This window comes from Colletotrichum truncatum, assembly GCF_014235925.2.
Source record: "Colletotrichum truncatum strain CMES1059 chromosome Unknown Contig_0001, whole genome shotgun sequence".
NCBI lineage: Eukaryota > Fungi > Ascomycota > Sordariomycetes > Glomerellales > Glomerellaceae > Colletotrichum > Colletotrichum truncatum.
The window spans coordinates 5167325-5193279 of record NW_027222398.1 but is presented as its reverse complement, the minus strand read 5'-3'; the positions used below and the strand labels follow the sequence as shown (position 1 = coordinate 5193279).

Below are 25955 nucleotides of genomic sequence, written 5' to 3'. Positions count from 1 at the left end.
GTTACAATCCATGTGCAAACAGCCTATAGAATAATCCCTTGGGCATATCTTATGACCAAAAACGCGTATGCATGGTAACACCAGAACAAATGTATGTCTTTCTGCTCTGACAAGAAGTCAACCTTCTATTATGCTCGTGTTATTTTCGTAGAATTGAGGAGTTCAATGACGAAAATGTCCAAGGTCGCACCGCGGGCTCGTACATTCTTCAGACAAACCGCGTCGCTCAATGTGACACTGTCACAGTCTGCTCGGATATCGCATGTTTCCGTATTGATCAAATGATTGGGGTTTTAAAGCCCTGAAGTGAGTTTTCAACACCTTGCATCAAACAATTGCACCAAATGTAGTGGTTCTTTTCAAGACGTGTTTACCGTGCCTATATCGAAGGAAACTATCTTTGCATGGCTTGTTGGCTGATATAGTTATGGGTTTGTCTGATACACGAAATTTGGTTATGACAGTAGTTGCTTCCCAACATGAGCCTCTCGAGAACATAAGGACAAGCAGATTTGAATTCAATGCGTTGTCAAAACCTTGAGATAATTGAAGAAGAGTCATTGAATGAACGGTGGTTGAGTTTTCTATGGTATTGGTTATCTATCATCCTCTGTTCTTGCGCCTGGTAATGCTCAAAGAGTACAACAGCCGTCTAAGGAATGCGAGGGAGGGTTACTAGACTGGACCCGGTTCCGGTAATACAGGCCACCCAGGTGGCGGGGCTTTCATCTTCTGGAAAACTTTCGGGTCCATTGCATTCTCATTGACCCATTCTAGCAACGCGTCAAAGTCCCGGCAGACTTTGTGGTTCATGAAATCTGGAAAAGGTTGATCCCAGTTTTTCACCCAGTTGAATGTTATCATGTCCACGCCCCCTGAACATTTGAGGTTCTGGGCCAAAATGTCGAAGCAATGTCCAATGTGGGCTTGATGCTGTGCCCCTCCAGGCTTTGGTCCCTCTTTTGCTTCGTAGTAGTGCTCATAAGAAATTTCTCTCCTCAGCATGTCCTTTTTTCCGTCTTAGTCTTGCTTTTGGGAGGTTCTGGAAAATTATGACTTACCAAGCAATGTAAATGATGAAATACCTCAGTCTGGGCTATGTAGGCGTCTGACCCATAACCAAGTTCCTCCGGGATCTTGACTGCAACAGTCGGGTCTTTACCAAGTCGTCTCACGTCTGCCTCGCCGATAACAAGGGGCCAGACATGATCACCGATGCGATGCCATTCGTCGTCAGCTTCTTTCCCAACGCGTTGGCGGAGGATGGATGGCGGATTCGTGTCGTATAGTGTGCCGTTGGTGACGCGATTTACTTTAGGAATATCGAACTTTTCTAGAATCGGGGCTGACAAGACAGTAAGCATTGGCTGAGGACACGAGGGCGAAAAGGAGCTTACAATAGAAAGATGTGGCTTTCCAATGATCTTGGATACTCGGAGTCGCTCTTGATACCCTCAGCCATACGGCACAAGACGCAATGAAGAGGCCGATATTGAATGTTGTCAGTAGAACTGACGGCCGCAATAGGACATTAAACCATGAACTGGGGTTCCTGTTCCGGTCATTCTGCATTTTTGCAGTACTGGCGGGCAGTAAAGCCTTTTCCAAGTCTGCGAGCTCATCCGAACCATTCAATGATGTCTCGTCATCATTGACGAAGTCGTTTCGGCCAGCGAATTGCCCTTCACGTGTATCCATCGTCGGGTCCACGGTGATTTCTTGGACACTACTAAACAAAGAAGTCAGAAATGAAGGCAAACATTGAAGGAAAGGGTTTCGCCTGACGGAAAGTGGCAGTTACCGTCAGCTCAACGCATCTGCGTCCGATTCTGGGAAGCATACCGAACCTGTCGTGTACGAGATATCGAATGAGATCACCGCGGATGCCGACATATCTACCTGCCTTGATAATACTAGGTTTTGTTACGAGTTGCGACAACAGGTCTCCTCAAGCTCCACTGCATATTCCTTCGCCGCATTTCTGAATCTTGGCGCATCACAAATGACCCAGTGGGTGGCCTAGATGCAGCCAGTATCACTGATCATCGCTCACATACCGTTGTGACCTTCTTCTTCCGGTATGCATACTGAATCGGGTAAATTCCCGGTCCTAACCGATATGCACCGCGCATGATGCAAGTGAAGAGTGGATGTTTTGATCGTGCTTGGGGGGCAATCCGTCGTGATTCAGATTAGCTCGCCTAATTGTCTATCCCATCATCACCCTCATTGTGCAATGTAAACCTCACAAGTGGCTCATGTAAGCGGCAAAATAAAACAACTACAGGACCAGGGATACTGTCTTAAGACTGAACCCATCCGCCAGTCTTTCTCCTTTTTTGAAGACACTTGGAAACTTCACTTTGCCTCATAACTTGACCTCTTCAACTTCGACTCCCCAACAGCAGACGAATTATAACGACCAAAATGCGTTACCAGCTCCTTGTCCTTGCTGCCGCTGGCCTTGCCGCCGCTGCTCCCCTCGGTACGTGCCCACAAAAAAAATAACAGGTGACATGTCTGCAGTCAGTCAGTCGTAGCTAACTTTGGCTGGGTGCAAAGACATCAGGGGAGCTGATGCTGAAGCTGAAGCCATTCCCTTCTATCCCAAGAGGGACGGTGGTTCTGAGGCCGAGGCCATCCCATTCTACCCTAAGAGAGGTGCCGATGCAGAGGCAGAGGCTATTCCCTTTTACCCCAAGAGAGATGGCAGCGCTGAGGCCGAAGCTATTCCCTTCTACCCCAAGAGGGACGGTGGTGCCGAGGCTGAACTTCTGCCGTTTTACCCTAAGAGAGGCGACAATGTTGAAGCTGAGGCCATCCCTTTCTATTCCAAGAGAGACGGCGACGCCGAAGCGGAGGCCATCCCCTTCTACCCCAAGAGAGATGGTGGTTCTGAGGCCGAGGCCGAAGCCATCCCATTCTACCCTAAGCGAGGTGCCGACGCAGAGGCAGAGGCTATTCCCTTTTACCCCAAGAGAGACGGTAACGCTGAGGCCGAAGCTATTCCATTCTATCCCAAGCGTGGCTCTGACAACGAGGCTGAGGCAATCCCTTTCTACTCTTGATTAAAGCATAGGGCAGCTGCACCAAGTTTTCATGTGTGCCTTTGAGAAAGCTTTTCATGCATGACAGAATTAAGTGCATACATTGTCGGAACTCATCATGGTCATCAAGATTATGTAGTCATTACCTAGGTCAAAGTTCCGAAGAACTGTGAAATGGAAGTTAGGTGCCTTTGGTTGGGAAGCCATTAAGGAATTGAGGATATGGTTTGACGGTGTACCAAGGCAAATCAGCACGCTCGCTACTACATTGAATTTAACCAGACGAAAGTAAGCCTGAAAAATGTGTAAGCTGTCCAATCTTGAAGTCACTACTTTCGCTCCATGATCTGGCCGTGACCGGTGTGCCAAGCAAAGCTTGGATGTAGAAGCTTTTGCCTTTTTAGGCTTGCCGTGAATGTCGTCCAGTACTAACTTACCCCGCCGCACTCGCCACGTCTACGAATAGCTGGATATGCTTCGCAATGAATTAGGAAATATGTCCTCAAAGGAATCTTGGCAAAACAGCAAGGTGACACCAAGACAAGGAGGACAATCTAGAGTGTACGTGTTACATGCGGATGCAGGGCCATAGATCCATCCAAGGACAGCAACGTTTCGTTGACCACAAATGTAGGATGATAACAAAAGTTCGCGTGCTACCATGCACAATTATGCATACCCTGGCCGCGAATCGCGTACTAGCCGCGGCCCGCACATCGAGCGGAACTGCGAAGATCAGATCAAACGAACTTCTTCCTTTGGCTTAGGGCGCGGGGGCCGCGCCGCCTCCTGGGGCTGAACGCGCATCCAGGATTCCAGATTCGTGGAGTTAATCTGCGGCATCCCCCATTTGAATCCCTTACTTCATGTCATCCTTCACTCCTATTCCTAACATCACGCAATTATTGCAGCTGCCTGTCTGAGAAAGAATGACGTGAGGGAAGCCTGTATATGCGTAATTGTGTTGCCATCACTTTTGGAGAGAAGTGCAGGATTTGAGGTACTTCCTGGGTGCACAGCTCTGGGTCAGTCTTGTAAGGTGTCCTGGAGTGAGTGAACCAAGAGAGTTCACCTTACTTGTGTTTCAAGGAAGGAAGACTCCAAAACTTCACAATCATGCTCAACGTGTATGTTAACTTCTCATTTGGAAATGTCTGGTTTGCTCATCCTCTGACCTAATGCTGAAACAGCTTCAAGAAGTTGTCCTTACAAGGGGCAAATAGAGACGACTTGATTTACACCAAGATTCCAAAAGACGAAGAAATTGCAGGCCGCGAAAGCGAAACATCCAAGACTATCCTCCGGCGCGAACCTTCAATCACAAAAAGAGCCTTCGTCATTGCAGCACGCCTCATTGTCACCCTTCTCGCTGTATATGGCCTTTTTACTTTGCTGGCATCCCACTTTCCTTCTACGTTCAAGTCTCATTCGCTGTCTTGCAACTGTGGTGATACGATAGAAGAAGCGAGGGCTAGAGGATGCGTTTACGATTCACTCGCAGCAGCATGGCTACCAAAGCACTGCCGTTCCCCAACACTGACTGCGGAGTTCGAAGCTTTGGGCCCTAATGAGCCAGACACGACCGGCAACACCTGGGGATACTGGCACGATCAAAACCAAACACACCCAATGACACTGGAAGAGGTCAGTCAGCTTCCAGAGGCTGCAAGACACGGTCAGCATGCGCGTTTCTTCACTACGCACGAATGGCACCTGGTTCATTGCGTCTTTTACTGGCGCAAGATGTGGGAAGCGGCTCGGTGTGCCAAGGGGGTGAAGGGCGCTGCCTGTGGCGAGAATGGTGTACTGGTCATTGAGAAGCGATATGATACTCTCATGCACATCAACCATTGCATGACAATGATGCTCCTACGAGATCCTCTCGACAAAATCGCTGCTGAGGCTGGTGTTGCACTGCACTCAGACGAGTTGCACGTCGCGAAACCTCACAAGCATGAAAGCACAGATGGTCATCACGGTACGGCTGTTGGAGGAGCCAAGTCGGGAGATCCATATGACAAGATGGACACAGAGCATAAACATGGCCAAAAAACATCAAATGGTCAATACTGAGTGTCTGCTGTGGCTAGGCTAGTTCTCAGCCGGGAATCAGTAGGCTAGTAAATATGAATGGAAGTGATCAATATTTTCTTTGTACAACATCACAGAGGACAACGATCTTGGGCCAAGTCAAAAATTATTTGAGCACCACAATACAGCTTATAGGCTATTAACCTCTCATCTGTTACAGCTTCTTCAGAAGGATTTTCGCAGTAGGGTCAGGAGATGTCTGTTAGATAAGATAGTTAGCAAGACGTGTTATGACAGGCTATCACTACTGCTGATTCCCACATACCACTGATCCAATTTCCAAGTTTTTGATTCTTTCCTTGCTACCTCCCACATTCATAATATCATATTTCAAGATTAATGTGCCGATAATGATCTTGATCTCGTGGACGGCGAAAAAGCGGCCTGGGCAAGCACGGCGCCCATAACCCCAGAGCTGGCTTGTTGGCCCCGCGCTCACAAATTGTGCATTGGAGACCGTATCGGCCTGTTTTGAGCCCGGTTTTACCTTTGCTCCAGCCAGCTTGTAAAATCGCCAAGGATCAAACTTTTCTGGCTCCGGGAAGTATTCCTCGTCATTGTTGATACCGATGAGAGGCGTCTCAATCACCGACCCGGCTGGAATTGTCTGACCATTGGAAAGAGTGAATGGTTTGAGTACCTTTCTTTGAAACGAAGCTGCAAGCTTCATTAACTTCGAAAAATGAGGCAGAGAAGACTTTGGTTCGTACCATAATTCAAAATATTATAACATCTCATAGTTTCTTTGAGAAAGCTATCAAACTTTGTTATCTTTTGCATCGAAGTGTTTGTGAAGGAACCATTGCTCTCGGCTAACGCTTTCTGAATGTCTTCACGAAGAACTGGAATTAGCTCAGGATATGCTGCCAGCGTGTAGATTCTTCAACATCATGTTAACATTCTGAAGAGCTCGTATGCTGAGTGCGGGAAATTTCTAACATATTGGTAGTTGCGAGCGTAGTACTGTGGATGGCAGCAAAGCCAATTGCAAGCTGATATCGTGCGAGCTCTTTATGGTCCCTCTGACCGAACCTAGTCTGGGAATCGATAATCCATTCTAGCATATCGTTCGGCTTTTGGTAGTCAGGGTCCTTTTCAGCTTCAAGTCTTGCTGCAACAACTGGTCGGAGGAACTTGTCCGCTTCATCTACCCGTTGACGCAATTTTTTTCACTTCCGGGAATCTCGATGACAAGAACGGACGCATCCATGGGGCATGTGCCGCAACTTTCGTAACTGCTGCTATAAGGTCAACAGCTGCTTCTTTCTCCCAGTCGATATCATCTTGGCGATGATGTTTGTTGTTCACTATACTCGGGGCCAGTTCTCCTGTAGCTTCAATGGAGACCTCTGTTACTGCAGGGGTTGGTGCAACAAGTGTTGCCATACCTCCCAGTGTGCTCGACTCGAATAACTGGAACAGAGAGATAGTCGTATTGAACACCCTTTCCACTTCAGCTCGTAGCTGAACCAACAATATTGAGCTGCCACCAACATGGAAGAAGTTGGAATGCTTTGTGACTTGATAACGAGAGAGTACCTCTGGCGTTATCACTTGCTCCCAAAGCTGTCGTAGCCTTAGCTCGGTGCTGTTGAGTTGTTCGTCGTCATGAGCCGTGGAATGAGTATCAGTCTCTCGTGTCCTGGGAAGCGGGATAGATTTAAGCGCAAATCTATTTACTTTGCCTGAAGAGTTTGTTGGTAACTTTTCCGACGGTAGGATCACGGCTGGACGCATGTATTGTGGTAGAGAGAGCCGATCCAGTATGAAGCTAAGGTCTTCAGAGGCGTTGGGGACTGCTGGAACGTCGACATGATGCGCTTTGCCGTCCTCGACTCCCAGGTCTGGTCGGCAAAGTTCGGGCTTAGATTGAGGCACACTCCTGTAACTCCGACCATTGCTTTCTGGAGGACGTCCTCGTTCTCGTAGTCTCCGGGGGTAAGCAAGGCGCCCATGGCCGACAGAGCTTTTGCGGCAGGTGTTTCAGGGTTGCGAACAAGAGCATGTACGGCGATGCCGCCCGAGAGGAGATTTTTGGCAACTGCACCGCCGACTGTGCCGGTAGCACCACAGACAAAAACGGTTTGCTTTGACATGACGGTACGGTAGTACTGTGTGTGTCAACGGATCGGATTTTAGGTGATTCAAAGTAGACAAAGAGATTCACTTCGGAAGTGTGAGATATGAGATATGACCGACCATTACCAAAGCATTTTGAGCAGACAAATCAAAGCTGTATATGAGTCCTGCTCAGTTTTAGTTTGCTACTCGTGGTGGGGTCCCAAAAGGTTCCTTCTTTCCCGACTTAAGGGATTAAAGATAAACACAAACCTAAAGCGATGAGAATTCGAAACTTAACTTTCCTCTAGAATTTAATTATTTAGCTGCATTTATGTATTGCTGTGAGGACACGTAGTCTATCATATGTACCTAGAACTTCCAGTCGCTCATAATTGAATAAGCTTGGGATACGTTTATCAGTATATGCAATACTCGCCTTGAAAGGTTAAAACCGGCCTTGGGAGGGTCCATAAAGCGCCAGCGCCTACGCCACACGGAGGCTCTAACGCACAAAGACAAGATATAATTACAAAGTACCTTTTTGAGAAGGCGCCACGAGTTGTCCTTGAATCAGTAACATGTTAGTCAGTATTTGACTGACCAGAGGTGAAAAGAAGCATATGAGGGATGGTTTGTGGCCGACAGCTGACTTTTTTGCCGAGTTGCAACCATGACAGGCTCAAAAAGTCCCAGTATGAAAAGTAGAAGGCCACGCCTGCGACCTGATGCAAAGGCTAGGATAATTTCTGGTCGTCGATTAGAGATAACTCAATCCCTTCTTAAGTGAAAGGTTCAAAGTACTGAAATCAGAGGTGGTGTGTGAATTTGGTATAGCAATGAAGTTCTACAATTGGGAAAGGCTTTAGAACTTCAAAGCTAAGCACCAATCAAGTGTATGCTTGATCTTCTCTTGGTAGTACATGGTTCTCAATTAATAGGGTCTTTGGGTCTGAGAATAGGTGTCTTTAATTTTCAGTACGTTTCTTCGTTGTGTTATGTATTGCATGCAATTTTTGGGGACATGTCCCTGAGTTTCTCGGGCACAATATGCAGCCTCACAACTTGATCGGAGTAAATCCAGGTTGATTGTTTCTGTATGCACCGAAGATTGTTTATGTTTATAGTAGGATAGCAAAAGTGTGCTCCCTTGTTCGGGTGTGTATCTGCGAAACGGTCTTATGTTTCTGAGCTCGTAATTCTTGAACTTGCTGGCATTGGAAAACGCTGACATTGTAGTTCTTTGTGCCAACCACTGAAAGAACCTTTTTTCTAGATAACTCTTTCTCAACGAACTATTTTAATAACTTTGCGTATTAAAAAACATACGCTCCAACGGAAAGTGTGATTTTTCCTAAACAAAAGCTATCACTCTGAACGTTATATGACTTTTCAAGTTTCTTAAACAACATAGCAAGCCTATTGAAGCGCAAGACTTTAGTCTAAGCACTAGTACAATGGCTGAAGATGATGCCTCCCGCACATGAGCCTTTCAACGATACCTCTTACTACGCTCAAACTCAATATGTTTATCCATGCATTGCTTTGAGGTTCCATTGCGCCGGAACTGAATAATGAAGCAACTGAGCGTCGATAACAAATTTTTGAAGATGGTTTGATTATTCAGGCAACCTTGGGGTTTCTCGGTAAGCAGAGCACGCTGTCATCAGGAAGAGCGCTGTTGCTTTTTAAATCCCACTACAGCGAAGATAGATAAACGTCAGAAGATATAGGACGCGGTAAAGCCAGAAGCTATACTATGACGGAAATGCAAGAACTCTACAACACAAAAAAACTGATAGCTTGGTTCTTTGAGTAATCCTGCACAGCCCCAATACATTCGACCTCTTCATTTACCGGTTCAGAGCAACTTCCTTGCTGTTTCGCAGACATGAACTCTCGGAAGGTTATTCTGGGTGAAAATTTGAATGAGAACGAGTATTGAAATCTCCCATACAAATTCCAAGGATCGCCAAGGCTCCGCCATCAACAAGACGTTAGTAATTAGAAAATTCGACTGTCCTCGCAAGACAAAAAGGTACGGCAGCAAATAATTGATTCAGGGTGACCCATGTCCAGAAAATGATAGTTATATCCTCTAGTTTGATATACTCATCGGCTAAAGAACAAGGTTGCAGCCGAGGGTTCCGATTGTGATAGCTATTCCACCAACGATAATTAAGCTCCGTTTGCCGGGGTCACAGTGCTGTGGATGTTTGCATGTCATTGATCGGAGGCTTGCATTTATTTGCTACTTGAATTCGAGCCAAGTAGTGGACGAGAAGTGGCTTGACGATGGAAGAAAATGGACGTGAGTAAATAGAGAAGGCAAAATCATACACAACCTGAGGCGAGCTGAGAAGGGCGTGTTCTCAATGGAAGTTTGAAAGTAATCAGACTTGGTTTCTGTGGTCTTCACTCGCAAGCCATGTCTTCATGTCTTAAAAATGCTTGTTGCTTCGCAAACATGGAGAAGTTGGCAGCGCGAATCGCTATCGCCAACCCAGAGATGGAGTTCCCAGCCAAGATAAATGCGGTTGACCATGTACGGTATGCTGCGAGCGCGGCAAGTCTTTAGAACATGTGTTGATCAATTGAAGCAAAAGTCAATAAATTCCACTTTAAATCATTAGAAAGCATTGCAATGTACAGATCGTTAGTGGGGACCATTAACATTGAGGGGTTGCTGAGCAGACTCCATGTGGCTAGGGGACAGGGATTTGATGGTTGGAAATAAAGGCGAAGGTCTAGATGCTTGCTGCAATTCTGCCTGGGCGGGTTTCGACTACCATGCCAAGCCAAACTTCAATGCGACTGTGCTGGTAGATGTGTATTGATTAAACCAGCACGAAAACGAAAGACATGGTAGCTAAACTTTCTTCGCTTAGGAGGCTTCCAAGCAGGTGAACAGTTAAGTGTTGTATTCGCTTACTGGTTGGCAGGCATGCACGGAGCACTCCGTGTGGCTGATGTCGCTAGCATTCTCTTTAAATAAAAACAATAGCAACGAGTTCATCACATGGTAAGCCTGTGTTTGGAATGATCTAGTTAGTGTAGAGGAGCCAACCTAGATTTAAACTTCTACTTATTTGCTGGGCGTGCTTCAAGTCTAAAGTTCAGACAGCTGTTCACACCCGGCAGCAGATCCTGTTCATCTACCGAAGATTAAACAACGCCAACCGTCAATTGAGGAAATTGTGGACAAAATAAATTGCAAAAGATCAGGTCGTACCCGGGTTCGAACCGGGGTTACCAGAAATTTTGATGCAAGTCAAAATCTGGAGTGATAACCACTACACTATACAACCAAGGAACTGAATCCTGTGTGGATCCGGTTGTTGTGATTGGCCCAGTGTTGGAGTTGCTAATGAACCCTCACATGCACTCAGGGCTTTTTTATTGTGGACCACTGGAATTTTGCTCCGGCTGTGTAACTCCGTATACATTCTCAGTCGTCACGCATTGTTGAGCCTCTTACTTCGTCCGAGACAGTGGCTCTGGTGCTTTTGGAGTAAATTAGTGTTGTCACAATTCGTCACTCCTTAGCCCCAGAACTTGGACATGTGTGAGATTTGCACGTCGTCATCTGGTAAGTGCAGATGCTCATCCATGGAAGGCCTACAATACCCTCTGCAATATCTCTCAGGCGGTAGTCAGTCTTGGCACGGCGATACTAGAAGGTGGCTGTGCGCTGGAATTTACAGGAGGTAAGGAGCCTCAGGAGCGATTATACGCCCGTAGTCTCGGAGAACAATGACTCGAGGGACTAGGGACGCCGTTGTGATGGGCCCATCAGCTTGGAATATCCCTGGCAGCTCCAAACTTTATCTGAATAAAGCTGGGAAACAATTTAAGAAACTTCCTGCATCTTCATTGAAGTTGAGACAATGGAGACTTAGCGGCCGCCAAGCTCCCCTGTTCCTACTGCTCCGTGCAACCAGACCATAGTTCATCCGGCGTCCGGCAGTGCCGGGTGAAAAGCCCCATAGAGGCCGATGCCCTCTTCGCAATGGCAATAACCCGGCGGGATGTGGGCAATTAGACATTGCCAAGAGGTCGAATCATACATCATAGGAATTAAGGGGCCGTACCAGATTGGTATAAAGAGCTGCTCATGCTTTCTCTAGGACACAGAAGTTCCGACCGAAGTTCCCCAAGCACGGCGCTCTAACTTCATCCCTTCTTTCGCCTTTAGCTTTGTTAGCATCATGGTTCGCCTTTCCAGTTTCGTCGCTTTCGGCGCGGCTCTTGTTGCCCCTCTTGCCCAGGCACAGGACTTGGAGACTTGTCTCGAGATAGCTGGCCTTATTACCTCCTTCCCCGAGACCAATGCCTCCTTTCCTAACGACATCCGCTCATGGCAGCGCCGGATCACTCCCACTCCGGCCGGCGTCGCTTGGCCTCGTACCACCCCCGAGGTCGCCGCCGCTCTCGCTTGCGCACGGGAGGCCAAGGTCGTCGTAGCCGCTCGGGACGGTGGCCACTGCTACGGCTCTTACAGTCTGCCAAACGGCGGCCTGACCCTGAACCTAACCCACTTCCAGAACGTCAGCTATGACGACGCCACCGGTTTGCTCACCTATGGCGGCGGCTCTCTTGTGAGCCCCGTTGTTAGCTGGCTCTGGAAGGAGCACGGCGCCCGGTTCCCCCACGTCCGCGCCAACATGGTTGGCCTGGCCGGCTCCTCTATCGGAGGTGGCTTTGGTTCCCTTTCTCGTATTCTTGGAACTCCCATGGACTATCTCGAGGGTGCTACGTACATGCTGTACAACGGCACCATCGCGGAGTGCTCCCGCACCAAGAACCCTGATCTGTTCTGGGCTCTTCAGGGAGCCGGCAGCTCCTATGGCATCATCCTCAGCCTGACCACCAAAACCTGGAAGCCGACCTACCCCAAGGCCATCGACTACACCATCACCCTCAACGACACTACCCTTGCTACCGGTGTGGATGCTCTTTTGACCATTCAAGATCATGTCCTCACCGGCGCCTGGCCTGACGAGCTTACCCTCCGCTGGTCTCTGACTGCCCCGCCCTTCACCGGCTCTGGCTTCTACTGGGGCAACCCTGAGGATTTCGACGAGTTGATGAAGCCCCTTCTTGCCAAGCTTCCCGCAGGCACCAACCTGACCCGCAACATCCAAGACTTCTGGGCTGTCGAGAACGTTGCCACTCCGTCAGTCGACATCCCTGTTGACACTTTCCCTCCCCGCAGCTTCTACCTCCAGGCTCTCGTCCTCCGTGCAGACCAGCCCTTCACCAAGGAGTCCGCGACCGTGTTGTATCAGCACACCACCTTCGCCTTCAACCGCACTGATTTGACCAAGTTCGGCTTTATCGACCTCTGGGGCGGCAAGCCCACCCGCGAGCTCAAGGATGGAGACACCTCCTTTGCGCACGCCAACAGCCTCTGGCTCATCCGCTGGGAAGGCCGTCTTGCCACCGGCTTGACCCAGTTCCCTGCGGACGGTCTTACTTATATGCAGAACGGCTTTGAGCCCTTCCGCCAGCAGCTCAAGACTGAGGGCGTGCCTCTCCGTGGTTTCGTCAACTACCGCGACACGGCTCTTACCGTTGACCAGTGGAGCGAGCGTCTGTACGGCAAGAACTTCGCCAAGCTCCAGCAACTCAAGACCGTGTATGACCCCGAGGGCATGTTTACCGCCCACCCCCAGAGCATTCCTCTGCCTGGCCAGGAGCCCCCTGCTGCCATCAACAAGTAGACGAATGGCGTGGTGAACCCTTTTGGCGGGCCACATACTGAAAGCATTTCTATATATTTGAACTTAGATCGTACCCTCAGTTGGTCGGTGCACATACTTGACCCCTTCATCTTTATGAGACAATACAAACTTTTTTTTTTTTTTAACACCTCCTTTGGAAACAAGAACTACCTGTACTGCCATCTGCAACTGTAGAGACCTCCTTTTAGTCTGCCAACTTTCCTCCAGAGAGTATCCTGCCAGCTGCCTTCTTCATAGCGTTCATCGCAATCATGTAAAGACTGGGCCCGACGCTGATCCTGGCTACGCCAATGTTACCTAGGTCCTGCGTTGAAAGCGAGTCAGGCTGATCACCAAGCTTCACAGCAACGCGTCCCCCGAGCTCTCGCACGAGCACTTCAACCTCCGATGTGCGCAAGCCCCTGCCCATACCGCCCCAGTAGAAAACAGTCGTGGCTCCCGTGTCGAGGTACATGCGGCCTCGTTCAACCGCTTCCCTCAGAGCCCCTTGGTCGTCGTTGGCGAAGTACGGCTCCAGTCGGAAGACGTCGCATCGAGCATTGACGACAAAGTCAGGGCACCCGGCTTCTTTTGCCGCTGCAAACGCCCTCTTCAGGCGACTGACCTGCGTCTGCGCGTCGTACAGTGACCCATCGACACCTTTGCCGAACCCTGCCGACGGGATGCTATCCTCGATATTGGCGCCCACCGCCCCCAACGCAATCACCCTCTGCACGACCTCTTCGATTCTCTCGCCGTACCCGTCTTGAATGTCGACGGTTAGCGGTAAGCCTGCGGCTTTGACAACCGGGGCGATCTGTGCGATGGCGGCGAGGTTCTGCTCGAGCGTGAGATCCTCATCCTTGACTCCCAAGATTGCGGCAATGGCCCATGATGCTGTTGCAATGGCTTTCACGGGCTTGGTGTCTGCGGTGTTCAGGGAGAGGATAGCGTTGAGAGATGCAACGTCCCAGACATTGGAGAAGATGATGGGAGATGAGGGGGAGTGTAGTTGTTTCAACTTAAATGCAATTTCGTTGGCCATCTTGAATAGAAGATGGGTATTAATGATAGATTGTGTAGAGTCATGCACGAGTTGATTTCGAGTACAGCATTTGAAAGAGATAACAGAGCTGGGCTGTTGACATATTGCCTACAGCGATGACTCTTTAGGCGTTTGCGGGGGAAAATTAGTCTAGCATTGCGCTAGTGACATGCGAAGGGCGTACCCGCATCCTGCCGATACAAGCCGTAGCCTAAATTCCGAGAGATACTTTGATATAAGTACGATGGGGAGTTCAATCAATTGTTATAAAGAAAAGAAGGAAATTGATGGCATAAACCCTCCAAGTTAGCTATTGTGGCATTATTACTAAGTCTGAATAGGGGGAAAAATACGGTACATCAGGGGCTCAGAGAAAGGATGAGTGAATTCTCAAATACAGTGAGATCTACAAGAATTGGTGGATACTTTTCCTACCTACAATGGAAGAGCATGCATCAGGGTAGTTATGACTAAGATCACCTCGAGCCGTTGTATTGGTAGAAGACTATTAGCAGAAATTCTCTCGACTACTATTATATTTTTACCGCTTTCAGCCTATGAATGCACTATGATGAACTACTCATCTTTACTGTGTTCCTATCAAGGACGCCAAGATATGCAGTCGTGAGACGGTGGCGGTGCAATCAGAGGCAAGATTCCCAAGAGGCGATGGCGGCAGGGGTGGGTGTTTAGTCCGATGAGGCTGTAGAGCGCTTATGCAGCTTCGCCACGCCCTATCAGTTATCAGGCAGCAGCTTTCTGCATGAAGTTTTGCCGCAGACCTACGAAGAATAGTGATGATAACAACGGAAAGGAAGAAGAAGGTAATCGGTGTTGGCGCACAGGTACATGTGGTCGTTGCAATCAAATGACTGCCAACCCCATCATCAACCTTCAACGACAATCTGCATCATTTGAGCAATTTATCTGTTCTGCAGGATACTTTTGCCCTGACCAGCTGTCAAGGATTGGGATATTTAACCCTTTCCTAAGCATCTTCTTATGCCTATTCTGGACTGTCTGATCGATTACAATACCTTGAACAGACTCAAGTTAGCTTTTCCCAATGTCATTTGCCTTTCGAAATGGCACTGCTGGGAATGGGACTCGAGGCGGCCAGGAGCCCCAGTTAGGAACATCGCCTTGGGACGCTTTAGGGCCATCATTAGTGCTCTTGGTTCTTGTTATTATCCCTCTTTTCATCATTGCCGTAAGCCTCCCGCGTTCGTCGCCATGTTTGACATCTTGACTTACGAACATCTTGGCAGACAATACACGTGGCATACACATTAAACCATCTTTACGTAGCTATCGCTATGATTGAAGAGGAGGATGACCCTTATGATGATTTGTTTTGGGAAAGAAACGGTGGCCGTTTCTCAGACAACCCACTTACCAACATCAGCATTGAGGGTGACTTTACTTCCGGTTCCGTGGACGACAGACACTATCTGGCTGAGCCAAACGACGACATTCCCAGACCTAGTCCCCTAACAGCCTCACTGCGCTGCATAGACACGCGTCTTCGCCTTTACTCCGGCCGTTTGGCCTCGTTCCGCGGCCTTTTCGCCTTCTCTATGATCGTGTTCTTCACCATTCTTGCCAAGGTCTTATACAGTCTCGCCACTCTTACTCGATCTCCAGAGTCAGATAAGAAATGGGAATTATCCCCTTCACTTAACTCGGAGCTCTCCACAGGCCTGCCTGCTCTCGCAATCTCCCTTGCTACAGTCCAGCTGAGCACACGTTGGGTTCACATCATCGTCACACCCCCAACACCCTGGAGCCCGTCCCGTATCATCCCACACCTTGGGCATCTGCGCTCGCTAAAGTATCTGTTCATGGGCTGGTGGACACTCCTATACCTTTTTCTCGGCGCAGTCAAGTCGTTTCGGGCGAACTTACCGCCGTTCAAAGATGCGTTTCATGCTACCGCAATGCCCGTAGCTCTTCAATGGCTCGCGCTGAATGCAGCTCGGTGGATTAACGAACAGGCCAAATCCGCATTTGGCGTGTCGAGCGTGAAGCTCACCATGGAACCCAGGCGCATGTGGAGCACTGTGATGGCCTTGGTTATCGGCAACGGTGCCTACCTGATCCTCGTAGTTCCTATCCAGGCTGTTCTCTTCCGTATCCAGGCCTCCATGTTGCCGCAGGTTGCGAAACCTGTCGTTTCGTTCCGACAGATTTTTGGACGTCTCGTTGAACCGCGACACATTGGTGGTACGGGTTATTTGTCCATGAGCGGTGCCTGGCGTTCGTTCTCTCGTCAAAGTTGGCGTCGCTTGATGATAGTGCAGGTCAAAGTGCTGTGCATCAATACGATGCTTTATTTCATGCTGCCAGCCGTATGGTGGGTTCTGAGGTTGGTTTTGTTGCTTAATCATAAGGCCTCCGAAGGAACAGTTGACACTTAGCCAATTGAGAGAGCAATGGATTCAATATATTATTATCAGCTACTTGAGAAGCGTGTATAATCCTGAAGCAATTCTAGCTATATGTATTATGGTGGGTACTGTTGGTCCAAATATATACTGAGCTGCCTTTTCATGTTGATATGGAGGGGTTGTAGCAGATCTCTAAACTTCATCTAAGGCAAAAGAAGTCCGGAGTAAGATTGTTTCCCTGCCATTTCCTAATGACTTCCCCATCCATGAAATGATGAACATAACATTCTCCGATAAAAGAATAATCCCCATCTCTCAGAGGCCTCAGCACATACGGAACCCTTCCACCAAAAAGCACAACAACGATATCTCCGGACCTCATGGTCTCCGGACCTATCCCCAATGAGCCGCCACTCGCGATGAAAAATGCTCTATCAGAACAAGCCCGCGTGAATGCAGCCTGGAAACGATGGGGGTTCCGCCGGGCTCTTCTCTGCTTTGCAAACCAGCCTTCTCCGAGACTGTGAAACAGCGGAACATCAGGCGTGTTTTCCGCCAACCAAGCCTTGGCGTCAGAGAAAAAGCCGGGGTCATCGTTTACAGCCATCTGCTCGTCGGTGAGACCAGCAGTGAGGGTCGAGAGGAAAACTCGAAGCCCCTCCTTGGTTGGTTTACCACCTGCTAGACTGGTGATGTAAAGGTTCCAGGCCGACTTGACGAATTGGCACTCGTCTTGGTATGTGATGTGCCGGAAACCGTACGAGCTCAGCTTCTCGCTGTAGATATTCACAACAGCAGCGCGAACGCCCTGCAAGGAGAGGCTGTTTGGATCCAAAGAGTCTCCAATGACCATGTTCTTGCCATCATTTGCGTTATACCAAGAGGCGTCCAGATTGTGTTTGATGAACTCGGCAGATGCCTTCACCTGTCTCCAGTCCGGTACCCACGATGGCCATTCGGCACTCCTCATAACTCGTGTTTGTTCGACATGTGAAAGAACTGAGAGGTCCCCGTGCTCTATGATTAGGAATCGCGCAAGATCCCTATAGACTTTCGCACATGCCTCCTCATTCCCTGGAGCACTTGAGTATGTTGGTTCAAGCAAAAAAGGCAGCCCGTGAGAGTTCGTCTCCGTCTCATGAGCCATCGAATATGTGGCGTAAAGTTTATCTTTCTCGTCTGTCGCGTTTCGACTCCTTAGTTCTGCCAGCATTTGAAGAAGTGGCCACCTCTTGTCGATAGCCTGATTCAACCTCCACATTGCTGCCGCTTTTGCCACAGGCAGCAAATCATTCCTGTCCACTCTCGAGAACTTGTAGTTTGCCGGCATGCCGTATCCGTGATCCTCAAACCACGCTGCCGCCTGTCCCAACGCCGCCCACTCCAGCTGCCAATCCCCTACAATCACTACCGCCCTTCGTGCCAGCACGATCTCCTGTACGATCCAGACGCGGTCGAACCAAGAGTTTGTCAGAAATTTCCGAAGCACTGTCCACTCGTCGGCTGACGGAGAAAGCAACCCGTACGCTTTATTCCGATGGACGAGATCCCATGGCGGACGCAGCTTCGCAAGGTAATTCTCGGCACCTTCAACGTTTCGAATGGCTTGAGCTATGAAGGCGAGAACCAGTGGCATCGTTCCGTACTGCAAGAGGTGATATACGGGCCGCTGTCGTGCGAAATGACCACTAACAGTAAGCAAGCCATTCCCTATGTTTGGTACCCTTTCTGTATTGAGCGGTTGAACAGCAATCTGTGAAGTGTCGGCAGGTCCTAGCCAAACTTTTACGGTCTCGGCGCGAGAAAAGATGCGGTCCATTAGCTTTACTTGCTCCTCTCGCTCCGCCGTATCGGCTTGGTTAATACAGAGGCTGTCGACCCAGATGAAGTTCTGCTGGAACTTGTCGTCCGGCGGCATCTCGTTGCGATTGCGAGCAATGCCCTTCCAGGCATTGTGACTTGAGTGAAGAGCGTGAGTCTCGGGCCAGATGTCGTGGGCAACCCATGAGGGAAGTGGACGGAGATGGCGAAGGGCTTGCATCAGGTTGTTCCGGATTGGCATGCGATGGCCATTACAGATTATGGGCTCGGAGGAGCTTTCGAGGCCCCAGACATAGGACAGAGCGTCATAGGTTGGTGCCTCCTCGATGGCGAACGTTGTGAGCTCGCATTCGACTGGGCTTGTAACATGACCGTATCGGAGCTTCAGCAGGCGAATGGAGTTCTGGGGAAGTGGGGTGTAGACTGGGCCGTCGGGTACTAATGAGAATTGAGGGAGAGGCTCCACGCGAGCTTGTTCGGCAGTTTGGGGACTTCTGTCTGTGTTCTGGTCATGATCTTGATTGGCGATGCTAGGGTGAGCTGAATCCGGTGTCGTGTTTGTTGGTCGCAATGTAGACGATGTATCTTTGAAGAAAGAAAGCATGTTTGCTTATGGAAGAACACAACAGCTATCACAACTCTATCACTATGGCCAACGTCTTCTTTTCAAACACGACATGATGTTTTGTTCAAAAGCTTCAGTAATAATGAAAACCCAAGCTGAGAAATCGACATGAGGCTAGGCGGCCATACATGCGAGATGCTGTACAGCCTGGGGATTGACATGGATCATCCATCTAGTGATAAGCGCCTCAACGCCACTGGGGCAATTGCGTTATGATTGGCTAGCTTGAGGTGTTTTGGGTGCCTTGCCAAGGGTTGGATCCTCAATCCTTCGCGCCCCAGTAAGCAGAAGGAACATGCCGCAGGGAATCGGCAATGGCTGTGCAGCGGAAGCTAGGATTGTACTGCGTGTGTATGCATATGCTACCCCTGAAATCTTGCCGCCGGCCTTTAAACGAGTCCTCATCAAGGTAGTACATAACGTTAGGCTGTAGTGAACCTTGAAATAGGCGGTTGTTCCCAGGGGCCCATCCCCATTGCAACTATTGACTGATATATACTGCTTGACTTTGGCTGTATAGTTTGGGTACTAACGGCGAGTAATTCAAATGACCCTCTACGCGAATATCAAGAGCGACCTGAAGCTCAAAAACAGCAGTAAGTTGTACCCAGTTAGAACGACCCGACGAGTCCATCATGCTGACCAGGTAAAGCCATCTTTGCTCAGTGGTAAGCTGAAGTCGGAGCCAGCCCACGATTCGCTCACTCACAATCTATAAAATAGGTCTGGTGTGCTCTCAGCAGCTTTTCTGTCGATAGCTAGCATTACCGGGGTCATCTTCATTGGTATCCGAGCGCAATTCGGGCCATATCGATGGATAGGCACGCTTATAAGCGCCTTGTAAGAACATCTTCCTTCCAAAACCTCCTATCTAAGTCATGACGTGCTCACCATTCTATCCTAGTCTTTTTCCGATCGCAGTCCTGGTCGTTGAGCTCCCACATGTTTTTGCTTCCTATAGAACCTGGGTGTTCGGCGCCAGTCTGGCCTCCTGGCCCCTTCTTTACCTCGCAGCCGGAGCCCCGACGGGCCAGTCCGGTAGCGTCCAGTCCTTAGTAGACACCATCGGCTGTGTCGCTGTGGCATCAATCATGGGCCTCTTGAGCAATGTCAACTCTGTCAAAGCCCGCATCTGCTTCTATGTTGCATTTTACTTCGCCATGGACGTGGCGATGCAATACCCGTCCGCTTTTGGCGTCGTTAGTGAAGGAGCCTTGTTGTTATGGAAGACTCCAGCCCTGGCATGCTGTGGACTCACGTTGTTGGGGTATGCGCTCTCACTGCCTTTTGGTCATCCTTTTGTGTTTAGTCGGGCGTTGGGCGGATCGGGAGTCGAGCCAATGACACTATTGCCGCTTGGTACGGGGCCAAATCGAAGCAATATCGCGGGGGGAAGGATAATGATTTAGAATGATTTTGACAATTTTAAAGCTTTCTGACCTACTTCCTTCTGCCCTGGGTAGGTGTTGACGATGACAAAGCGAAACAAAAGTAAGCAGAAACATATGCTCATGGCTCTTTAATGCCCGCGGCCATATGCGTGATCTCTTTGTATTTTGTGTAATCTACAACAAATGCTCAAACATTTTCTGGCAAAGCAAGTCATTGTGCAGTCGAACAGCACCCAAGTATGGGGAGAGTAAATGTATGCTGGCTTCAGAGACATAGAGCAACATAACATTCAATCTCACAGCTTACCTATTCACTAAATAAAACCTCATGCTCACTTCTCAAGTCGAAGGCATTATTAGCTTTCGTCTTCACTAGTAAGCCTAGGTCCCGCAGTCCCCGCTAGAACTAGGGTTCTTAATATGGGCAGAACCCACAACACTACTGACGACACCTTGCGAATACAGTCCGGCACCCTCTAGTCGAGGTTATGCGCTACTATGAGCTTCTCCATTCTCGGAATTCCCATCGAAATCCATTCAACCCTGCTAGGGTACGAATCGGGAGGGTGGCCGAGTTGGTTATGGCGCCAGGTTAAGGTCAGCTTAACATCTGTTTCCTGGTGGGGCAACCCGCGCGAGTTCGAGTCTCGTCCCTCTCATTTTTTGATTTTGCCGTGGTTGCGTTTTAGCTATTGATCTGTTTTTGGCCTTTTACATAGGCATATAGTGATTGCCCACAAGTTCAGCTGCGTTATTTTAAATGTTTCAATAAGCCGCCTTTAATATCAAGACTGTGGGGGGTAGCTCATTTGGCATAAGCATGCTTGATGATGCATGAGGATTTCTTTTCGCGCAACATCACCAGACTAGGTACCTTTTGTGAATGCACTTGCGCGGACAATTATTGGTTCGTCTAGAACTTACAAGTCTCACTTCATAAGCATGACAATTAAGCATATGCAAAACTCAATAGGCCGGATAGTTGCTCTACTGGCCATGGACAGGAATAACAACCAGTTTCCATGGACAACATCAGGTATGATGAGGTAAGCAATGGAGATAATAAGCAGTGCGGAAAGTACCGACCGGAAACATTTCCGGTGCGCTTCTCGAGACATGACAAACGTTTGTAGCGAAAATTGTTTGTAGGCTACCCGCAAGATTTTCTCCGGGGCTTTACGACCGGGGATAGTGCTCTTAGGGAAACAGAATTGAGTAAGCAGCAGTGGTTCAGCGATTAGCAAACCAGATGAACATATTGCACGAAGTAGGTGCAAACGAGTCTCTAGAAGGAAAACCCTGGCCCCGGGAACAAATCGATTAGAATTAGGTTCTGTCGGGTGCATTTTAGCTCCGTAGTTGCTGGAGCTGTTGGTGAACGTACTACCATTTCCTCGGAACACGAGTCAACTCGACTGCCGGTAGCCGGAAGCACCCAGGATGCGGGGCCTTTACATCCAAATACAGGAAAAATATCCCATTGACTGCGGTATAGCAGCAGGTACATGGCCTGGAGGAGACTAGCCAACAGGACATGGATGCTATGGCTGTCACTCGAATAGCGAGCATTATGTTGTCTAGTATTCGCAGAATTATGGGTCTTTAAATGATGATGCCATGTCGCAGCCGATGGGATACGTACGACCTTGATAAATGAGCACTTACGCTGGCTTGTGTAGACCCCTCGTATTTGTAAGTCAACATCGGCGAGTCAGTCAGATTTGGAGCTTGTTGTATAAACATTCTTCATATAATAGCCATCAATTGCCTGCACCGTGAAGATAATCTCAAGCCAAAGTAGAGAAGAGGTTTGCAAAAAAGCCGAAAACCAGTACTCGTCTCTTCCTTTTTCGTCATGGCACCGCTTCTCACCTATCTTGTGCCGCTGCTGGCCTTGCCAGCAATTCAGGCCTGCCCGACCAAGCATCACAGCAGCTCGTCCTGCGGTCAATTGTCTGGAAACAAAACAATCAAGGCATTCCAGTTATATCCCGAGAATGCCGACTTTGACACAAAGCGCTGCGTTGCGTACTTTAGGTTAGTTGCCTCAAGTTTTAAGAGAAGCTCGGCATTCCGCCGACGGAAGAACCCAATGTTCAAAACTAAATCCTTCCCAGTGTCCTATACAACTCCACAGTCGCTTCCTGGAACCCCTATACCTCCGAGATAGAGACCATCGAGATTCCCGGTCTGAGTTTCGACAGTGAGCTTCACTCGAGCGGCGTCCGCGTTGATCCCCTCGACCGCCTATCCATCATCATTGATGCTGGCTCCGCCTTCGACACGGAAGGCAAAAATATCACTGGCGACAACATCCTCGTCAAGTACGATCTCACGCAGAAGCGGGTGTTGTGGCAGCGCAATCTGACTGAGTTGACGAACGGCGTCTACGGTGGCTTCCAAGACACGGCACACGGTCCTGACGGCACTACCTATGCTCTCGGTACCTTCCCGAGCAGTATTATCCGTGTCAGCCCGGACGGCAGCAAGGCGGACGCATTTTACCTCAAGACCCCTGCTATTCATACCATCCACGGCTTTTCTGGTCTCGTCACCGCCCCTGATGGCAAATCGATCCTTGTGGCCGACAGCTCTGACGGCCAACTCTACCGCCTCGACATTGGCGTTTCTGCGAACAGCACTGCGGTGGCGCCGGTCCGCGTCCCGCTGAAGTCGGCAGACATAATTGGTTCAGCACTCGATGGAGTCTCGATTCCTTCCCGGTACAACGGCAAGGTTATTCTTGTCTCTGACAACGTCAACGGGACGGTGGTGCTGCACTCGGATGACGCCAAGTGGGAATCGGCCACCGTCCTGGGATCGGTGCCCAACGGATACCTTGCAGACGGAGGATCGAGCGTCACTACGGTACAGATTGGAGGCAGTGTGTATGTTGTGACTGAGTGGTTTGGGGATTCTAAGGTGGCGGGCACGTTGGCCGGTGACCGCTCAGAGTGGCCTCTTGTTGACATTACTGCTGCTGTCGATGCCTTTCTGGCTAAGCTGTGAGCAAGGCGCGTACCGCGCATAATGTGATTCAATCCTAGGTTTTAGAACAACATTAAGTCCTTAATTCTACTTAACTAAAACATATAAATTCCGCTTTGGAAGTATAGAATGGACATCATGTCTGTTGGTGAACTGGCCCGAAGGCTTTTGTCCAAGGCATTCGGGGCTGCATGTTGACCAGCAAATTTCTTGCCACACGCTTCTGACCATGCCTTCTCGTTCCTTACTTTGATCGAATCTTCATTCGAATTCATTCCGGAAGTCTAATCCACCGCTTACCAAAGACATCTTTTGGTTTCTTGTGAAGGAGAGTGTTGGTCTCAGTCTATATGGGTAAATATAAAAAGCGTACAAAAACATCGTTCCCCGCAAAGGTCATACTTTATTAACAGGTATCAGTTCTGGTCCACCTTGAGAGTACTCAAACTTGACGTCCATCCCTCTTGCTCTTTCGTCCATCTCAGATTCACTGCTGGCTTCTCTCAACAGTGACCTCCCACTTTCATCGAGGCCATGAGCAAGAGTCGCCAGTGAGCTTCCTTTCCACGCTGGGAGCCCTAACCCACGAGTTTCCAAGATAGACCATATGCAGAAGATACAGCCTCCTATGAGGGCACCAACAGGCAGCGACAAGAAAGCCCAGTTCACTCTAATCCGAATCACCCACTGTTTCATTGTTCCAGCAAGCGGATCGGTCTGGAGCGAGCGGTTACGCATCCACTTGGTCAGACTAACAGCGACATTTTCAAATGTTCTCGTCATGTTTTGCGAAGCTGCTAAGGCGTTGAGTGCAGGTGTCTCTCCGCCATAAGTTGGATATGCAAGCATTTTGTCGCTCCGTGGTGTTGGGTACCGAGAAAACTCTTCAAGAAACCAACTCAAAACAGACCCAATAGTATTATAAGACACATTGAACCGTTGGGAGTTATCTTCAACAGTCCCAGTAGTAGCCGAGTAGTTTTCATTTGGTGAAATCAGTTGTAGGTCTGTACGTTTAGAGTCTCGGGAGCTCCAGTAGAGTGTGTAGTTCGTGAGCTCGTTGTAGGCTTTGTATTCATCAATCGCTTCGAGGTCCTCCGTGGTGAAAGAGTCGAGGTTACGGTTCGAATGGGAACTCAGTATTGATTCGTTCAAAACGTTTTGTCGCACGGTGGACTGGTACGTGTTTGTGCAAAAGTACAGTGCACATTCCTCTGATGTGACCTTGCTCTCTTCCCAACGTTGGTGCCTTTGCCGGTACTCTTCACTTGCCTGGATGGTTGCAAAAGAGATAATTAGGGTTTTGGAGTCTCTGAACGATAGAGTATCACTTGGTCTGCAGGTTGCTCGAGCCGTCAACTCTGCTCCGACCATCCAGGAGGAATAACCACCATACTCATCTTTCACCCTCTGATCGGTTCTGTATATTGATGACTGAGCAATTCCATGGAAATTGGATATGCTAAGGTCCATGTCCGGAATTTCATATCTCGTATAGGGGAACTTTTTGGTTTTATTGCGGGAAAAATGAGTGTCATCGTCAGGCTGGTGGAAAACTGTGATGAGGCTATCATTAAGGACCGCCTCCCCGCTTGACCGGGCCACGTAGCTTGATATGTCGTAACAGGCGGCGCAAACAGCCAATGATGTGTACGGTTCCCATGTACAGTTTCCCGTAGCGCAGTTGAAGTTTGGCTTCAGATTGTCGACAGAGCTCAGGTTAGAAAAGCCTTCCCAGATGGCTGCCAAGGCACCAAAATCGTATTCGGATCGCTTGCCTTCAAAGGTGACGCGAGAAAATGAGCCATCCAGAGTTCCTGGCATGGGATCGCCATAGCTATAGCTATGTAGGCCGACATCTAGCCTTTTCGTCCTACCGATGGCTGCTGCTGTTGAAGATTCTGGCATGTCCATTTCTTCACCCGAGAATGTGATAATGGCTTGAAGGAATGGTTCGAACCCGACCAGTACAACTGCCGATAAGGCTCCAAGAGCAGTCCAGTTTCTGCAAAGTCTGTCAGAAAGTTACGGGAAGAGACCCAGAAACACAAGGCTTGGTACCTAAGTTTAGTCCACCACAGCAGGCGGATGCTCCCCCAAGGTCCCCGACTAGCTTCCTCGAATCGGTTAAAAGTCATTATTTCGTCGCTCCTCTTGCAATACCAGTTCCATTTCCCTTGGCTGATGCAAGCGCTTATGGCAAACGCAAGTGATGCTCGAGAAGTAGCCCCAAGGATGGACAATATGGCGTTCATCGATATGGGCAAGGACCATTGTGTTAGGGGCTTGTTCTCAAACAGCGGCAGCAGAACAATTATCGCAACAAGAGCGCAGATGCTGAGGATTATCGCAGAAATCTCCAATCCCCAATGGTTTTCTCCAAACTGCAGTAATTTGCGCTCTCGATCCGACCCCTTTGACGAAGCGATCTTGGCATAAGCTCCAGGCTTTTTATGCGACAAATTGTCAGCGGCCAATCTGTGGTGCGCAGACGAGTCTTGGGTTGGGAAAAGGGGAGTCAAAGGCCTTTTGTTACCGCTAAAAGCGTTAGACGACATGTGAGGATGTTCAGTTGATGGTTTGTGTGCAGGGGGTATCTGGTTCAATTCAAGCAATGGAGCGCCAGCGTCATGGTCATGGTGGCGTGTGGCTGTCATTACGGAGGTTGGATTTCACCAAACGGTTAGGGTAAAAAATGAGATAGCAGTCAAAATAACCTTTAGGGGTAGAGCCTAGGCATGGTTGCGGCACTTGAGGTGTATTTACAACGTGATGGCGG

At 49.1% G+C, this 25955-nt stretch overlaps 12 protein-coding genes across 12 annotated transcripts; 6 read left to right on the top strand and 6 right to left on the bottom strand.

Annotated features, from left to right (window-relative positions):
• Nucleotides 1–675: 675 nt before the first annotated feature.
• Nucleotides 676–1698, bottom strand: CTRU02_201458 (uncharacterized protein; the record flags this gene model as incomplete). Its single annotated transcript, XM_036732562.1, has 3 exons — nucleotides 676–1008; nucleotides 1062–1345; nucleotides 1398–1698. 3 exons carry the CDS (start codon nucleotides 1696–1698, stop codon nucleotides 676–678), a joined length of 918 nt encoding a protein of 305 aa, XP_036575679.1.
• Nucleotides 1699–2427: 729 nt separating this feature from the next.
• Nucleotides 2428–3068, top strand: CTRU02_201457 (uncharacterized protein; the record flags this gene model as incomplete). Its single annotated transcript, XM_036732561.1, has 2 exons — nucleotides 2428–2485; nucleotides 2563–3068. 2 exons carry the CDS (start codon nucleotides 2428–2430, stop codon nucleotides 3066–3068), a joined length of 564 nt encoding a protein of 187 aa, XP_036575678.1.
• Nucleotides 3069–4163: 1095 nt separating this feature from the next.
• On the top strand, nucleotides 4164–5120 carry CTRU02_201456 (uncharacterized protein; the record flags this gene model as incomplete). The annotated part of the gene is made up of 2 exons (XM_036732560.1): nucleotides 4164–4174; nucleotides 4238–5120. 2 exons carry the CDS (start codon nucleotides 4164–4166, stop codon nucleotides 5118–5120), a joined length of 894 nt encoding a protein of 297 aa, XP_036575677.1.
• Nucleotides 5121–5292: 172 nt separating this feature from the next.
• Nucleotides 5293–6524, bottom strand: CTRU02_201455 (cytochrome P450; the record flags this gene model as incomplete). The annotated part of the gene is made up of 5 exons (XM_036732559.1): nucleotides 5293–5337; nucleotides 5404–5795; nucleotides 5849–6018; nucleotides 6078–6285; nucleotides 6341–6524. 5 exons carry the CDS (start codon nucleotides 6522–6524, stop codon nucleotides 5293–5295), a joined length of 999 nt encoding a protein of 332 aa, XP_036575676.1.
• A 335-nt stretch (nucleotides 6525–6859) lies between these two features.
• CTRU02_201454 (uncharacterized protein) lies at nucleotides 6860–7234 on the bottom strand (the record flags this gene model as incomplete). Its single annotated transcript, XM_036732558.1, has 1 exon — nucleotides 6860–7234. One exon carries the CDS (start codon nucleotides 7232–7234, stop codon nucleotides 6860–6862), a length of 375 nt encoding a protein of 124 aa, XP_036575675.1.
• Nucleotides 7235–11404: 4170 nt separating this feature from the next.
• CTRU02_201453 (FAD-linked oxidoreductase-like protein 2) lies at nucleotides 11405–12919 on the top strand (the record flags this gene model as incomplete). The annotated part of the gene is made up of 1 exon (XM_036732557.1): nucleotides 11405–12919. One exon carries the CDS (start codon nucleotides 11405–11407, stop codon nucleotides 12917–12919), a length of 1515 nt encoding a protein of 504 aa, XP_036575674.1.
• Nucleotides 12920–13124: 205 nt separating this feature from the next.
• On the bottom strand, nucleotides 13125–13964 carry CTRU02_201452 (carboxyphosphonoenolpyruvate phosphonomutase-like protein; the record flags this gene model as incomplete). Its single annotated transcript, XM_036732556.1, has 1 exon — nucleotides 13125–13964. The coding sequence occupies one exon, from the start codon at nucleotides 13962–13964 to the stop codon at nucleotides 13125–13127; it is 840 nt and encodes a 279-aa protein (XP_036575673.1).
• Nucleotides 13965–15030: 1066 nt separating this feature from the next.
• On the top strand, nucleotides 15031–16381 carry CTRU02_201451 (ubiquitin conjugating; the record flags this gene model as incomplete). Its single annotated transcript, XM_036732555.1, has 2 exons — nucleotides 15031–15174; nucleotides 15233–16381. The coding sequence occupies 2 exons, from the start codon at nucleotides 15031–15033 to the stop codon at nucleotides 16379–16381; spliced, it is 1293 nt and encodes a 430-aa protein (XP_036575672.1).
• Nucleotides 16382–16550: 169 nt separating this feature from the next.
• CTRU02_201450 (heterokaryon incompatibility protein) lies at nucleotides 16551–18776 on the bottom strand (the record flags this gene model as incomplete). The annotated part of the gene is made up of 1 exon (XM_036732554.1): nucleotides 16551–18776. The coding sequence occupies one exon, from the start codon at nucleotides 18774–18776 to the stop codon at nucleotides 16551–16553; it is 2226 nt and encodes a 741-aa protein (XP_036575671.1).
• An 899-nt stretch (nucleotides 18777–19675) lies between these two features.
• On the top strand, nucleotides 19676–20206 carry CTRU02_201449 (uncharacterized protein; the record flags this gene model as incomplete). The annotated part of the gene is made up of 1 exon (XM_036732553.1): nucleotides 19676–20206. One exon carries the CDS (start codon nucleotides 19676–19678, stop codon nucleotides 20204–20206), a length of 531 nt encoding a protein of 176 aa, XP_036575670.1.
• Nucleotides 20207–22043: 1837 nt separating this feature from the next.
• Nucleotides 22044–23197, top strand: CTRU02_201448 (uncharacterized protein; the record flags this gene model as incomplete). The annotated part of the gene is made up of 2 exons (XM_070203861.1): nucleotides 22044–22276; nucleotides 22306–23197. The coding sequence occupies 2 exons, from the start codon at nucleotides 22044–22046 to the stop codon at nucleotides 23195–23197; spliced, it is 1125 nt and encodes a 374-aa protein (XP_070062443.1).
• Nucleotides 23198–23572: 375 nt separating this feature from the next.
• Nucleotides 23573–25833, bottom strand: CTRU02_201447 (uncharacterized protein; the record flags this gene model as incomplete). Its single annotated transcript, XM_036732551.1, has 2 exons — nucleotides 23573–25181; nucleotides 25238–25833. The coding sequence occupies 2 exons, from the start codon at nucleotides 25831–25833 to the stop codon at nucleotides 23573–23575; spliced, it is 2205 nt and encodes a 734-aa protein (XP_036575668.1).
• Nucleotides 25834–25955: the final 122 nt, after the last annotated feature.